Source organism: Copadichromis virginalis, linkage group LG16, assembly GCF_057382275.1.
Source record: "Copadichromis virginalis isolate Kocher_CV1m ecotype Utaka linkage group LG16, C_Virginalis_male_GT1.1, whole genome shotgun sequence".
Lineage (NCBI taxonomy): Eukaryota > Metazoa > Chordata > Actinopteri > Cichliformes > Cichlidae > Copadichromis > Copadichromis virginalis.
Window position 1 is genome coordinate 30,403,062 of NC_140633.1, and position 15,306 is coordinate 30,418,367.

Sequence of the window (15,306 nt, forward strand, 5' to 3'; positions counted from 1 at the left end):
AAAATCAAGTCCTTTAGTACACAATTAGAGCTGGAGAGTTGTCATACACAAAAGTGGGCAACTGGACTTCATTTCTGTTTATTTTGTTTAGATTTTTGCTTATTGTATTATATCTAGATTTTTATTAATACAAATCATTTGTATTTTGCTTCACTTTTGTGCTCCTGCCTTTTTACGGCATTGAGCTAATGCATTTATTTTACTGTGCTGATCTAAATTCTTTAACCTTTTTTATTGATGTGCTTAAAGTTATGGCTGCTGAAACAAAGTAATTTTACAACTTTTTTGGGGCAAATAAAAATGCATATCTCATTTTTCTTATTCTGCTTTACAGCCCAGTAAAGAAACAATACGTATGTGTGTGTATCTACAAAAAGAGAATATGAGGTATTTCTTATGTTTAGGATTAACCTACATACTTGTTTTGTTTTTCAGAACTAAACCCAAACTTGGACCATTAATTCCAAGTGTTACAAACACACAATTATTGGCGAAATGGTATGATACAGAAAAAAATGATTAATTGGGTAATATTTGTTAAAATCTCTGGTGTAATGTAATTACTGTAACATATTTTCCTGTGGTGGGGGTCCAACGGCCAATCAGGAACGATTGCTGTAGGAAAACAAACACGGTGATTGGCCGAGACACTGCGGCGGTTTCAAGGCGCCTCGCGCTCGGCCGGAGGGGAGGGGGTCCAGTGAATGGAATGGGCGCCTGGAAACCGGTGGAATCTGCACAGAGTGAGGAGCGCGAGCCTCCGGACTTCCAACCGCCCAGCATGTGAAGCGACTCGCTGCGCGAACTAAAGTCGACAAACAGTGGAAATACTAGGCATTTACGCCTTTATCCTACATTGTTTAGCGCTAAAGTAAGTAGTTGTAAAAGTTCAGTAAGCTGGACTAAGGTGAAATTGCATTGTTTGGAGAAAACGGGACTTTTAAACGGACCGGGAGTCAGAGTGGACTGCTTGGAGTCACTTACAAAGACCATTAAGAAGTCATGACATGACGAGTGTTTCTCTTGGATTTATCTTCATTACACACGGGAGAAAAGTCGATTACAATCATTTTAACTGAAATTACTTGGACTTCTAGTTAAGTATTGGGACATTTATTGAAAAATTCTTTCCATTTTCCACCATTTTTGAGTCGCACTACTTGGATCAAAGTTTTTCCTTCCCTCCCCCCTCCTCCTCAACTATGGCGGCGGCCAGGTTCACCACTGGCTCCGTGTTTCTGCGGATCATGTGGCTGCTGTGCGGGCTCTCCTTTTTCTCACCCGCTTCTGCCCAGCATTACAACAGTGAGAGTGGAATATCCATCCCGGAACACGGCTTCTGTCAGCCCATCTCCATCCCGCTCTGCACCGACATCGCCTACAACCAGACCATCATGCCGAACCTCCTGGGCCACACGAACCAGGAGGACGCCGGACTTGAGGTGCACCAGTTCTACCCACTCGTTAAGGTCCAATGCTCTGCGGATCTGAAGTTTTTCCTCTGCTCAATGTATGCTCCCGTGTGCACCGTGCTGGAGCAGGCCATCCCCCCGTGTCGGTCCCTGTGTGAGCGGGCACGGCAGGGATGTGAAGCCCTGATGAATAAATTCGGCTTCCAGTGGCCAGAACGGCTGCGCTGCGAGGCTTTCCCCGTCCACGGAGCCGGGGAGATCTGCGTCGGCCAGAATACGTCGGAACCGGGCACCCCGCCCTCCTCTTCTTCTCCCTTTGCACCGGACCCAATTACTCCCCCTCCCAAAATGGCAAGACCGAACCAGCACCCTTCACAACCAAACCAGTACCACCAGTTCTCCTGCCCGCTGCAGCTGGAAGTGCCCTCCTACCTGGGCTACAGATTCATGGGGGTCAAAGACTGCGGAGCCCCCTGCGAACCTACCAAACCAACCGGGATCATGTACTTCCGAGAGGATGAGGCAAAGTTCGGCCGGCTTTGGGTCGGGATCTGGTCCATCCTATGCTGTGTGAGTACCTTGTTCACGGTGCTCACCTATCTAGTGGACATGAGACGGTTCCGATACCCCGAGCGGCCCATCATCTTTCTGTCTGGCTGTTATTTTATGGTGGCGGTAGCCTATGCTGCCGGGTTTTTCCTAGAAGACCAAGTAGTCTGCGTGGATAAATTCAAGCCGGACGGCTACAGGACAGTGGCTCAGGGGACCAAAAAGGAGGGCTGCACAATCCTTTTCATGGTGTTATACTTTTTCGGCATGGCCAGCTCCATCTGGTGGGTGATTTTGTCTCTGACTTGGTTCCTTTCTGCCGGGATGAAATGGGGCCACGAAGCGATTGAAGCCAACTCCCAGTACTTCCACCTAGCCGCGTGGGCTGTCCCGGCCATCAAAACCATCACTATCCTCGCCATGGGCCAGGTGGACGGGGACGTCCTTACGGGGGTGTGTTTCGTGGGGATCTTCAACGTGGACGCCCTCCGCGGTTTTGTCCTGGCCCCCCTTTTCGTCTACCTGTTCATCGGCACGTCCTTCCTCCTGGCCGGCTTCGTATCTCTATTCCGGATCCGCACCATCATGAAGCACGACGGCACCAAGACAGAGAAGTTGGAGAAGCTGATGGTGCGGATTGGCGTCTTCAGCGTCCTCTACACGGTACCGGCCACCATCGTGATCGCCTGTTACTTCTATGAGCAAGCCTTCAGGGAGCACTGGGAGCGCACCTGGCACATGCAGACCTGCAAGCGCTTCGCCGTGCCGTGCCCGGTGCACAACTTCGCCCCCATGACCCCGGACTTCACCGTGTTCATGATCAAATACCTGATGACCATGATAGTCGGGATCACCTCCGGTTTCTGGGTCTGGTCCGGGAAAACGCTTCAGTCGTGGCGGCGGTTCTACAAGCGGCTCAGTAACGGCAGCCACGGAGAGACGACGGTGTGAAGTTTGGAGCTCCCGTTACCTGAGAATGAGGTCGAATAGCTTTCATTTTACCACACTTATGGATGTATTTTTTGATCAGTTTTTTTCTGTTACAAGGTTGTGGCGCAAATACAGGCCTTTGAACACAACCAAAACTTTTAACAAGTGCCCCAAAAGCTGGCTTAAATTTCATTATACTTCTCTCTTTTTTCTGCCCACAATCTTTGCTTTTGCATTTTTAAAAAAGTTGGATTTTAGCCTAAATGATCATAATGATTACTGGACTGTAATGCCAGACTTGTTATGAAACTTCCCACATATTATCCATTATATCCTTGTATTACTATTTGAATGTACTTCCTCTCAGCTCTTTTAAGAATTTGTCACAAAAAGACTGCAAACTGCAAGAAAAGGTCAAAGTTCAGATCCCTCCAACAGCCACACCCCCTCTGACTGTGAATTCAATACTTGGGGCGTTGTAAGTTACTCTGCTTTTAGCTAAAGACTGAAAAGCTTTAATACACATGTTAGATTTTGCAGAGTACAATCTGTTTGTTTTTGTTTTATACACCAGCTCTGCCATTATGTGCCAAGTGGCTGCCCACAAATCAAAACTTTTGCTTCCTTTTTTTTTCTTAAATATTTTTTCCTGTATTGAATGTTCACTCCGAAGGTGAATGAAGTTTTTATGTATTTGTTTGCACATTTATGCTAAGTGTTAAAAAAAAATATGATTTACACCACAGATTGACCTGGATCTAACACTTAGAGAGACCACACACACACACATACACCTCCACTCTCTGTAATTAAGACACACCAACTCATTGTTTGTCTCTGTGTGTGGTCTCCTATCTAAAAGACTTTTTTCTTCTTTTTTTTTTTTTGTTTGTTTGATCCTTTAAGACATCCAAAGCACCATTTCAACCCATCCAGATTTAATTCGAATGGCTGCTATGGGTTTTTGTTTCATCCTGGATTAAGATGACTGTACACACTCATGCCGGTTTTCTTGTAATTTCACTTGAAGTGTTTAAAGGTTTCTCTTTTTCCCAAGTAGACTGAACATGTTGGAACTTTTGTTAAATTGTTATGATTTTAGTGTCTATGCTGCCTCACGAAACTCCTCAAAACACAGAGAAACTTGAGGTTTTTATCTGGAAGGTAGCAGAGAGTCAAAAGGTCAAAGCCAGGTGGGAGTTCAGCAGTGTTGAATCTAAGGGCAGTAAAACAAGTTAATATATATATTTTAAAATAACTTGCAGTCTTTTCATACAATAGTAGGGAAACTTAATTACTGTTGAAATAAAACATTTTCAGGACAGAGCATTTTATAGTGTTGAAATGTAAAGCCTTTTAGTAAGTGGTGCCAGTAGAACTCAGATCACACCGCACAGGTTTAATAAAAAAGAAAACGTTATTTCTGTGTGACATTAACACCAATTACCAGGTTTCACATCACATAAATGCTGATGCAGCTAAGATGAGAGACAGACACTGCAGTTCTCTGAATTGTATTTGCAAGATAGTGAAAGGATTACAGCTGCTGGCGCCTCTGTAATTGGTGACAATAGCAATCAAGTTATCAGTGATTTGTTCTGCTTCCCAGGCCGCTATTCCTCGCAGAGCATTGGTCAAATGAGAAAATGACCTCTCAGACTTGAGTAATGAAATCAGTTGGAGTCATTGTGGGGAAGCAGAAAAACACGTTTTCACCCTGAGTCAGCCGTTAGGCAGCAGACGAGTGCCTGAAGCTTTTGTTTCTTTCCATGCAGTACATTTTCTCTGCATAGGTCACACACATGCATACACATAAGTAATGAACGGGAACGCTCCAGCAATGAGGGATGACTCGTATTACAGAGCTGTTATTGGTACTGTGTCCTGAATCCTTGTGTTATAATAATAATACTAAAACTGCGTACTTTGTACCAGTCTTCATATTATATGTTAAAGCAGTGTGTATATAGGAAATGCCAATGTTCCCATGTGAATTTACCACATACCTCAAAGCCTGGGTACAATTTGTTTGTAGGACTGAGTTAGGAAACGTTTCACTTCACTCATCACCTAACAATACAGAGCAGGTCTGTGTTACCAGGCTGACTGCACTGTTTGTGTTTTCAGAAGGAATACGAGTGTTTTTATCACAACATATGCAAGGTACCAAGTAAACAGACTGATTTTTTAAAAAGCATAATGTATTTATGGGGGGTACTCATATTTGTGTCTTCTTTTTTTTTTTTACTTGTTTTTTAAAATGAGATAAGCCTTATGTATGTGTACAGTTTGAATAAAAAGCGATAAAGTTTGTAATCTGTTGACCTCTGTGATTTGTTCTTGCCACTCATATTTTTAATGAATCTGTCTTATTGGCAATGCTTCAAGCATTAAATCCAGAGATACGGCAGGTGATCCAAACTTACACCTCAGCTCGAGTCATTGCTGACTTATCATTCTAACGCCAGCATGTCACAAGAATCACAGGCCAAATCTGTATTACCATGCGACCTGCATAAAAACAAACATAACTAACAAAAATCTGTTTTCCACTAGAACCTTTATGAAATTAATGATGGCTTTCAACCTGAAATAAATAGGTAATAAAAGTTATAAATGGAGACATTGTCTGGTATCAAAGATTTCCTATAGCTGCCCTTGTGGCAGGAGAGCCGAATCAGTTTGTTAAAGAAGGCCCAAAAATAAAAGGAAAATGCACAGATGTCTGTAAAGTGTGGTAAAAAAGACTCAATCTTTAATTATTTGTGGAAGTCATGCTTCTGTGTGTATTCAACCATCAAAATCCTGCATACTTGTCCTAAACTACAAATTGTGTCTATAGTGTTAACCTTCAAGTGACTGTGTCGTGTTTTCATGACATCTGCTTTATGTGTCTCTGCTTTGGAGATAAAATTTGTTATTTCTTATTCTGATGTGATGAATCCAAATTGGACCCTTAAAGAAGCTGATTAGCAACTTCTTCCAATATATTTTCTTTTTTTCTTTTTACATGTTACAGCTATGTAAACATATTAGATAGATTTTAATCACACATTGTGAGCTTAAATTTTGTAATTTATTTAATGGTTTTTAGTGATAGTTCACCTTTTGTCATCATGTAACAATTTTAGAATCAGAAAAATAGTCTATAAAGAGGTCTTTCATTTAGAGACAGATATCAGTATAGGTGGGATGTTGAGTTTTATCAGTTATTTATCAGAATTTTACCACATTTGCAAAAGTCTTAAGCCATTGCTCATTTCTTCATTTTTCTTCCAAGAAGCCAGACTGTTTTTTTTGTGTCATTTTTTAAAGTGCATTTGGGTGGTTTTAGTTCTCCAGGTTTTGTGAAGTTTTTCTTTGGACATTGTCTGTGTTTTCACTCATTTTTCAGAGCAATGTTCTTTCAGTTTGTTTAGCCATTTAAAACAATGAATCACTCAAAAAAGACGCCTAACTCAAGGGTCGAAGCAGTGATGTGTTTACCCATAACAAGAAAACTTGCCAGAGAATCAACATTTAATTGTATCGTCAGACACTTTGTTACTAGGATCCTGTCATAAAAGCACATCATTTGTTTCCACCTCTTTAGTTGAATATACAAATATAATGCCAAAGCTGGTTCAGCTACTGTTTTCTAAAGGCTCATTAAATGGTCTCTGTGAAAAGATGGTTGTCAAGAAGCCACTCTTTAGAAACAGAAGCAGGGAGAAAGGACTGAAATGTGGTACATTACACAAGAGCTGGACTGAAAATAAGCAGCGATGGTAGTTATGGAGTGATGATTTGAACCCAAAATTTCAAATTTGGGTTTATCACTCTGTATGTGCAGAGGAGTTCAGTAAAGAGGGATGACAGTGAGTGTCTGCGGCCATCTTATTAAAGACGGTGGATGCTCTGTCACAGTTTGGGGCTGCATTTCAGCTTCATGCCAAAACTGATGGAAAAGAACATTTAAAGAGCGCAACTCTCCAGAAGGCAAGGACTATAGTAAAACTGATGTTTCGTGATGTTTTTATTATAACATGCTGACTTCAGCCTGTTTTTATTACAATATGATGACATAAGCTTGTTATGGCTTATGTGATGTCATAGGGCATCGCATTGAAAAAAATAAAAATTGTGTGGTACAGCTATCTCAGTGCCCTTTTGTTTAATATACTACTCAATATGGTTTCTTTAAATCTTTTTACTAAGAACTTTGAGTTCTTCAAGTAGCCTGGAGAACTATTATTAAAGACTACTTAAAGAATTTACATGTAAGAATTCCTAAAAGAGTTCTGGCCACAACCAAACCTGTTAAAATATTTAACACTGTAGGGTACCAGGATCTTTGCATTGCACATTTCTTGCTGCTAAAAGAGTCAAAATGTATTTTATTCATTTCTGGTTTAAATTAAAAACTTGTGGTATTAGAACTGACCTAATAGCATATCATGAAAAATAGAGCCAACTAACAATTTTGTCATTTTCACTTTCAGTGACTCAAACCTAGTGAAGTTTGTTTGCATCAGAAGAATTCCTATCATGACTTTTTCCATAGTTTTTTTTCTTACAGGACTTGGCCACTGTTGTTGGAATAATGAAACCCCTTTTTTATAGCATTTGCAGTCACTGTATTGTAGTGTTTAACTCTTAACTATGGCTACCCCACACTGGAGAAGCAGGATTTACTGCTGCACAGGCCTCGAGGCAAACACTTCCCCAAAATGGTGATGTAAAATATATTCAATATCTCACATCTACAAACAGAAAGTTTATTTAGTGTAAAATAAAAGTACAGCACTACAATCTGTGACTTCAAAGCGATCCATAAGTCAAAGGTCTTTAAGTGAACAAACAAATTACATTTTATTCTGTCTTGTTATTATAATGAGAAAAGAACATATATAATCCGCGAGGTGTCTGTTAAAGTCCCCAGAAATATTTTGATGTACTGAATGAAATGTTTGTTTAATAATTTTGGTGTTTATAAGTCAGCGGCCTTTGTTTCTGAAGCTTGGGAAAGATCTCAGGTTGGATTATTTGTTCAGTATTTGTAAGTTATGGTGCTAGTCTGGCTCTGGTTTTATGTTGCTGTAAGCCTTTTCAGGCTGGACGTATTGTGTATGCATGACACAATAATATACTTAAATCAGTCAATGTTCATAACATGTTATGACAACATATTTTACCAAATAAGGGCATGTAGTAGCTCTTACAGTCTTTGACCCTGGAAATCAGTCAAAGTTGGGCTTGAGTTTGGGTTGTTTTGTCAAACTGTGAGTCACGTGTATTGTTAAACAAATGTCAGCAGCACAAGTAGAAGGTTTTCACACTTTATGTGGATATTTTTAAGTCATTTTTGATCACCCCAGCCAAGGCATGCCTTCACTAACTTAAATACTAAAGTGCCACAATAAAGTTAGCTGTATGGGCATTAGTTTATGTAGATTAGGAAACATATACATGAGGAATCTGGTGAACTAGTGGGCAACAAAAGTTACAAAGATTAATGATAATTAAAAAAAATATCCTAAATACAGCACTGAGGTAGAGTTAGCTGCTTTAATCATACAAGAGAAAGTTATTCTAATTGAGTGTGCTTACACTCAATTTTTGTTGAACTTGGTGCATGAATTGTTTGTATGTGCATGGCAACAGTCCAGACTCTCAAACAGAACAACAGAACTTTCTGACCAAATATAAATATTCTTACATCCTGAATTTCTAAACAATCTGTATTAATTTGTGTTTACTCTTCATGCAGACAAACAGAAGGACACAATGGTTCATTCTCAGGCAAGACGGGGAGAGATATCTGCTGATATCAGTAAGGTTGTAATGGGAATCATGTCTCCCAGTCATCTCGAAACCCTTTCAGGGACAGAAAGCATTATATTAGTCAGTGGTTCTCAAATGAGAAGGCTAAGCGTTGGGTCTTAGGGTTTGTGGAAAGCATATATTATATACTGCATCAGGTCATTCATTCACTGCATCAGTAGTCTCAGCCCAGGAGTGTCATATAATGGGAAAAGCTAACATAACATGGCTGATGCTAACATAATGATCTGCAGACTAAACAAACACTGGGAATGCAAGTATCAACATCGAGAGAAAAATGCCCTTCATATGAAAAAATGCATCTAAACTTGATGCAGCAGAACTGTTTGCTGGTCTGTTTGAAAGTGACTGAAGATGCAATAAAGTAAGGTACAGTTCTCAACATATTTATCAGACCACCTGTTATAAAAGCAAAAAGAGACAAATATTTTTAGAAATCTATTAAAAACTTGTTTATAGCTAAAACTTATATTGTTAGACAAATACCAAACAAAATTCATGCTTGATACTCAGATTTGAGCCGGCACACTGGACTTCACACTGGAGTCAGAAATGAATTAAACATAAAATTCAGCCACTAAAAATTATCTTTTGGAACTATTTTTACTCTTTATATTGCTGCAGAAACACAAAACTTCCCTTGTGTGGTGAAATGGCAAATGGTGATTTTGGTGTTTGTATCCCAGCTACCACAGAATTAAAAACAAAAACAAAAAAACAAACAAACAAACAAGAAAAAAAATTTAGAAAGAAATTATTAGAATTATGCTGTGTTGTTTTTTTTTTTAAAATAAATCATAAAATTCCTGAAAGAGGCCTTTAGTGCATGGTTCTTACTTTCAGAACATTATCAAACATAAACAGTTAATATGTGAAGCTATTAAACAGGACTTTAAAGATCCAGACTTGTAATAGTATACAGGGTGGGCCATTTATATGGATACACCATAATAAAATGGGAATGGTTTAAAAGTTAAGTTGAAACCAAGTACACCATTGTTTTTCTTGTGACATTACCAATAAGTTTGATGTGTCACATGGCCCTCTTCCTATTGGAAAAACAAAAGTTGTATCTAAGACGGCCGACTTCTAAATAGCCACCATGGTCACCACCCATCTTGAGGAGTTTGCCCCGTCACATATACTAATGTGGTAGAAACAGGACTTTAATATCAACAAACATTCCCATTTTATTATGGTGTATCCATATAAATGGCCCACCCTGTATATTAAAAATTCAACAAGAACAAACACTGTCCTATGCGATGCAGTGATTTACTCCCTATTTCAGCAATCCTTAAACTGCCCAGCAGCCAGCTCAGCTTTTATTACATTCACTTATCATGTAGACACTTAGGCCTGACAGTGAAAATACTTTTCTTGCATGGGCATAACTTTACAAACACTAACAGAGATGTACAGGCAACACTGTGATGCCATTAAGCAGAAAATAAATGGTCGACTCTTGTATATTAAAAATGCCACAGTACTGCAAATGTTGTGAGTACGGTTTGATTTACCTCCTGAGGAGCCGTTCTCAAACTATCCAGCAGGCATCTCAGAGGAACTACCTCTATCCCAGTACTCAGGTTTCCAATGCCAGGTGTAGTACTGACCTCTGGTGGCCACAGCTGCTGAATGCATCTATGAGTAGTCAGTAGAATTATACATACAGTTTGTTGACATGTTTTATTTTAAAGGTACAGTCAGTAATTTTTGATTTTTTTTTTCCAGAGAAAAAGGACACTGTACTCATAAATATAGATGCAGTAATGTCTAAGTACACCTTCCAGCAAACAAATGCATTCTGAAAACTTATAATTCTTAAAAACTACATAAGAGTGAGTTTGCGGTTTGTGGAGGTGGTCACTGGGCCATTTTTTTGTCCCAGTCCAGCCCTGCCAGTGACATATGTAGCATGCCGAAGGAGGAGGAGAAGTTGTTTGCATCATTTAAATTGGTGCCTGCACTTTCAGACTCAAGATATGAAAGATCATATACAGTATAAACTGTGTCCCCATAAGACATATGTCTATATCAAGCTTACAATAAGCAGAAATATTTTTATGTAGTTATTCAACATTCATAACCTTAGAGATTATTTGTAAAGAGGATCAAAAGCTATTCCCAAATGAAAAAACCCTGCAAAAGAAAAATGTTCATTATCTTAATTGTCAAGGGTAACCGTATAGAACAGAGGGTTAAGCTGTGAAATTAGTCTGATGGTTTATTCTAAATAAATTCTTCTTAAGAAAAAAATCACTGTATTCATACCCATATGTTTAATACATTGTTTTGTTTGAGAGCATCACACACATCCCAGGAGCAAAGTGGAAAGTGTCACCCCTCCCCAAAAGAGAAACCCCCCCCCCCCCCCCCCCCCCACCCCCCCATCACATGCACCAAATGACACTGGTCTATTGTAAATAAATATCACATCAACAGATTTTCTTTTCTTTATGTTTACAGACTATAAGATGATTGTGGATAGTTACTCTCCCACAGAGCAGCGATTCCCTAGAAAAGTCTCTTGGTGAACAAAGCTATTGTTTTTTCTTAAACAAAAGCTTTTTACATGATTGCCTTATCTTAGGCAAATTAAATCCATAGAGAAATGGAGTCAGCATTGGTTGACAGATGAAAAGATAAATAGATAAAATTATACGGACTGGTAGACGAGCAACTATAACACTGGAATCGATACACTGAAAAATTGAGCCAACAAACAGGTTTGACAAAGAGACGATCTGAGGGACACAAGTAGTCACGGCTTTCTGCTTGTTTTCTGTGGATGTTTTTCGACAAACTGCCAAAATCTTCACATAAGACACTGAAATGAGAGTGAATGGTATGAAAAAGCTTACAAAGAGAAAGAATATATCAGATAAAAAGTTATGGACTGAAACGAAACATGAAAGTCTAAGTATTAATCTGTGGTTACAATACACATTTTCAATAATAGTTCCACAAAACTTCAAACTAAAGATAAATGAGAATGATAGTATTACACTAAGGAATGAATATATCCACACGAAGAGAATCATGAAAAACACTCTCTCTGTGTTCATAATGACATTATAGCGTAATGGATGACAGATTGAGATATATCTGTCATAGGCCATGGCTGCTAAACTGCAAAACTCAGCAGGCCCACTTATGTACATGGAAGACATGTGCAGAAAACACCACGGCAATGTCACTTCATGGCTGTCTGAAAACATCTGTGAGAGCAAAAGAGGATATAGCGATGTGCTGACATTTATCTGGTTCACACATAAGTTACAAAGCAGTATATACATTGGTTCATGCAGCTGTATGTCCACACGTATGACCACAATAAGGACTGTGTTGGCCACACATATAGAGAGGTACCAGAACAATATTATTACAAAGTACAGGTACTTTAACTCCCCAACATTTCCATAAGCAGCCAGCACAAATGACACTATCTCACTGGAGTTTTCCATTTTCTACACAATATCCCACAGTGAACAAGACAATTTAATAATAATGTTATGGATGATCCTTTTCGATATGAAAAAGAGTATTTGACCAGATTAAAGAAATTTCAGTTCTTTAAATACTGTTTTACAAATACATGTTACCTGATTGTGACATATTCTTTCTCAGCCACCTGTTAATAAATGAGCAGATTAATCAAGGAACAAACAGCAAGCACTTTTATACAATATTCAGACTTTCATTAGATGTTAATATATTACACATAACATTTTACTCAGCTGCTTTCCTCTCAGCTGAACGAGACGATCTGTAAATATTTATAGCTGCAGCATAAAGGAGGAGACATGAAGTGGAGTGGGGCTGAACTTGAGCTTTAGGTTAGGGACAATGAAATTCTCTCCTTTGACAAACATGTCTGACTTTTTTTGGTTTATTTATGTATGCTTGATTCAGAAATTACAACATTTCTTAACCGTTTCAGAACTGAATTTGAATTTAATGATAGTCAGTTTTGGAGTGGCAAACTGTTGAACACAGCAGAATTGTTGGCAGAATAAATTTCAGCCCTCTTTGGACACTGTAAAATGTAAATAAAAATAGAGTGCAATGATTTGCAGATCTCACAAACTCATATGATGTTCACATTAGACTAGTGTTTCCCAAACTGTGGTACACGTACCACTAGTGGTACTTGGGCTCTCTCTGGTGGTACGCAGGAAATCTCCAATTTTTTTAAAAGATTAAATAATATACCATTGTGGAGGTATGCAAAGACAACATGAGAGATCCTGAGGCTCTTCTGGGAGCCGGAGTAAAAGAGAAAAGCGTGAGTCCTCTATAAAGAGTAGCCTTTCCTTATCGCCAGCGGCCGCGGCCGCTATGGAGCAACTGGCGGGCTCGTTTCCCTGCAAAGGCGGCACGGCGCTGTCACGCTGATGGTAAAAACACAGCCCTTTTACATGGTGCTGCCGTGCTGCGATCCCAGCCACCATGGATGAATTGGAGGCCCCCGGGAGAAACGGTGGGGGCGCGGGAGATGCCGTTGATGATCGGGAACTATCGCCTGGATGCTGAAGCTCCTGGTAGCCAGGAGAATGCGATCCGCTTCTTCTGCAAGTGAGTGTTAATTCTTCGCGTCCAACAGCGGGGAGTTGGCAAGGCCAGCTCGCACCGGCAACTGTCAGGGGAAGAGGAATCTGCCATCATGTGTTCCTAGCAAGGACAGCGTGCTCTCAATGACCTCGCGAGCGGTACCATCACCCAGACCCGAGAGAGAGAGGAGTTTCTTGAGAGCGGTGCATTTCCTTTGGGTGGGGGGATCCCGGAGGAGAGTCATCACATGGTGAGTGGACAACGGATCCAACAAGGCCACCACATGATGGTATTTTGTTTCGTCATCTGAAACGCCACGAAGAGCAAACTGAGCTTCGATGTGCACAAAGGAGGGTCGTGATGCCAAAAATCCTGCAGCTTAACTGCCACAGCAAAAATAAAAACGTACAACTCTGCTATCACTTCAGACAAAAATGAAGACAGAAAACTAAACAGCAGTGGCATTTGTTGCTGTGTGGTGGCTAGCTACACAGCTATGGTTAGCATAATATAAACACTGTGACGCTGGAGGATGGACGCTAACTTTTTTCCACTCAATGAGGGTTACCGATGGTTAGGGACAAATGTAATCACATGGCAGGATGCTGTTAACGGGCCAAACTTCAGTCAGGAGAACAACTGCAGTATAAGGTTAGTCATTAATATACTGCTGCATGGGCTGGGCTGTAGTTACATTGTCAGGTTTTAAAAACCGAGCTTTAAAATGAATAGTGATGATAAAAACCGAGAGGTCGACAGCGATCACTGACCTTTTTAGGGGCTTGTTCAGATTAAATAGAACAAAATACAAAGCATTAAAACATGTTAAAAACACAACGGCCTTAATAAATGCTGAGTAGTTTGGACCCGGAAGCAGGTTTCAACAGGTCATCGCTTAAAGATTGGATATCTAACCTGCTGTGAATGTTTTAATGCAGTACAGTAAATAACAATCATATAAGAAATAAAATTGTCTGTGTAAACTGTATGTGGTGTTTAATAGGCCTATACTACTGTACTTTAATGTCGGTCACAAGGGTGGTACTTCAAGAGCCATATCATTTATGAGGTGGTACTTACTGTGAAAAGTTTGAGAACCACTGTACTAAAGTATAGACAGAAAAGAATAATTTGGGACTCTAATTAGTTTTATAATAACAACTTGTCTTTTACAGATACCTTTACTTTTAATCTTCGTTTTAACCTCAGACCTTTTTGACTAATGCTGAAAAATATTAATATTAGCCTCTGATTGAGGTTGCTAAAGGCAAGAGCGCTCGTTAGCTAACAAGCATAGACAAATTTTCTAGTTAACAAACTACAGTGGTAAAGTGACTGAAAGGCCAATTTCACATAAGCACATTTACCATTATGTCCATGTTGTAGCATATAGAAATGTTTAGTTAATACTTGCGGACATACATCTTATGCCTTTGTGTAACTGTGGCTTCGCTTTTGTTGCTGACCAGGTCATTTTAACATCATTTTGACATATTTTTGTGTCACTGTTGAGCTGATGTGATTAGATCCCAAATCCACAACCCACGCCCGACACACAAGCGCAGTGTTCGTGTTAAAGTTGTGTGCCTTATGGGGATACTGCTTACATATTGTTATGTCTATATCAAGCTTTTAACCGTATAAATTTTTTTCAACATTCGTAAACTTAGAGATTATTTGTAAAGAGGATCAAAAGCTATTGTGAAATGAAAACCTCCAAGCTTTGCAATGGAAAAATGCTTCTTACCTTACTTGTCAAGGGCGTAGAGGGTTAAACTGGGAAATTGGTCTAAATAAATTTATTACAAATAAATTGAAATGAGGAAAAAATCATTGTATTAACACCCATGCATTTAATACAGTATTTTGCTTGCAAGCATAACACTCAGCCCAGTAAAGTGTGGAAACATGAGATGCACCAAATGACAAAGGCCTACTGTAAATAGAAATATATGACATCAACAGATTTTCTTTTCTTTATGTTTACAGACTATAAGATGATTGTGGATAGTTACTCTCCCACAGAGCAGCGATTCCC

At 39.5% G+C, this 15,306-nt stretch overlaps 2 protein-coding genes across 2 annotated transcripts; one reads left to right on the forward strand and one right to left on the reverse strand.

Moving 5' to 3' along the window:
* The first annotated feature begins 741 nt into the window (after positions 1-741).
* LOC146691059 (frizzled-7-A-like) lies at positions 742-5,207 on the forward strand. Its single transcript, XM_085434366.1, has one exon. It carries the CDS (start codon positions 1,203-1,205, stop codon positions 2,910-2,912), a length of 1,710 nt encoding a protein of 569 aa, XP_085290492.1. The 5' UTR covers positions 742-1,202; the 3' UTR covers positions 2,913-5,207.
* Positions 5,208-11,257: 6,050 nt separating this feature from the next.
* Positions 11,258-12,181, reverse strand: LOC146691060 (olfactory receptor 10A6-like). The gene has a single exon (XM_085435102.1). The coding sequence runs from the start codon at positions 12,179-12,181 to the stop codon at positions 11,258-11,260; it is 924 nt and encodes a 307-aa protein (XP_085291228.1).
* Positions 12,182-15,306: the final 3,125 nt, after the last annotated feature.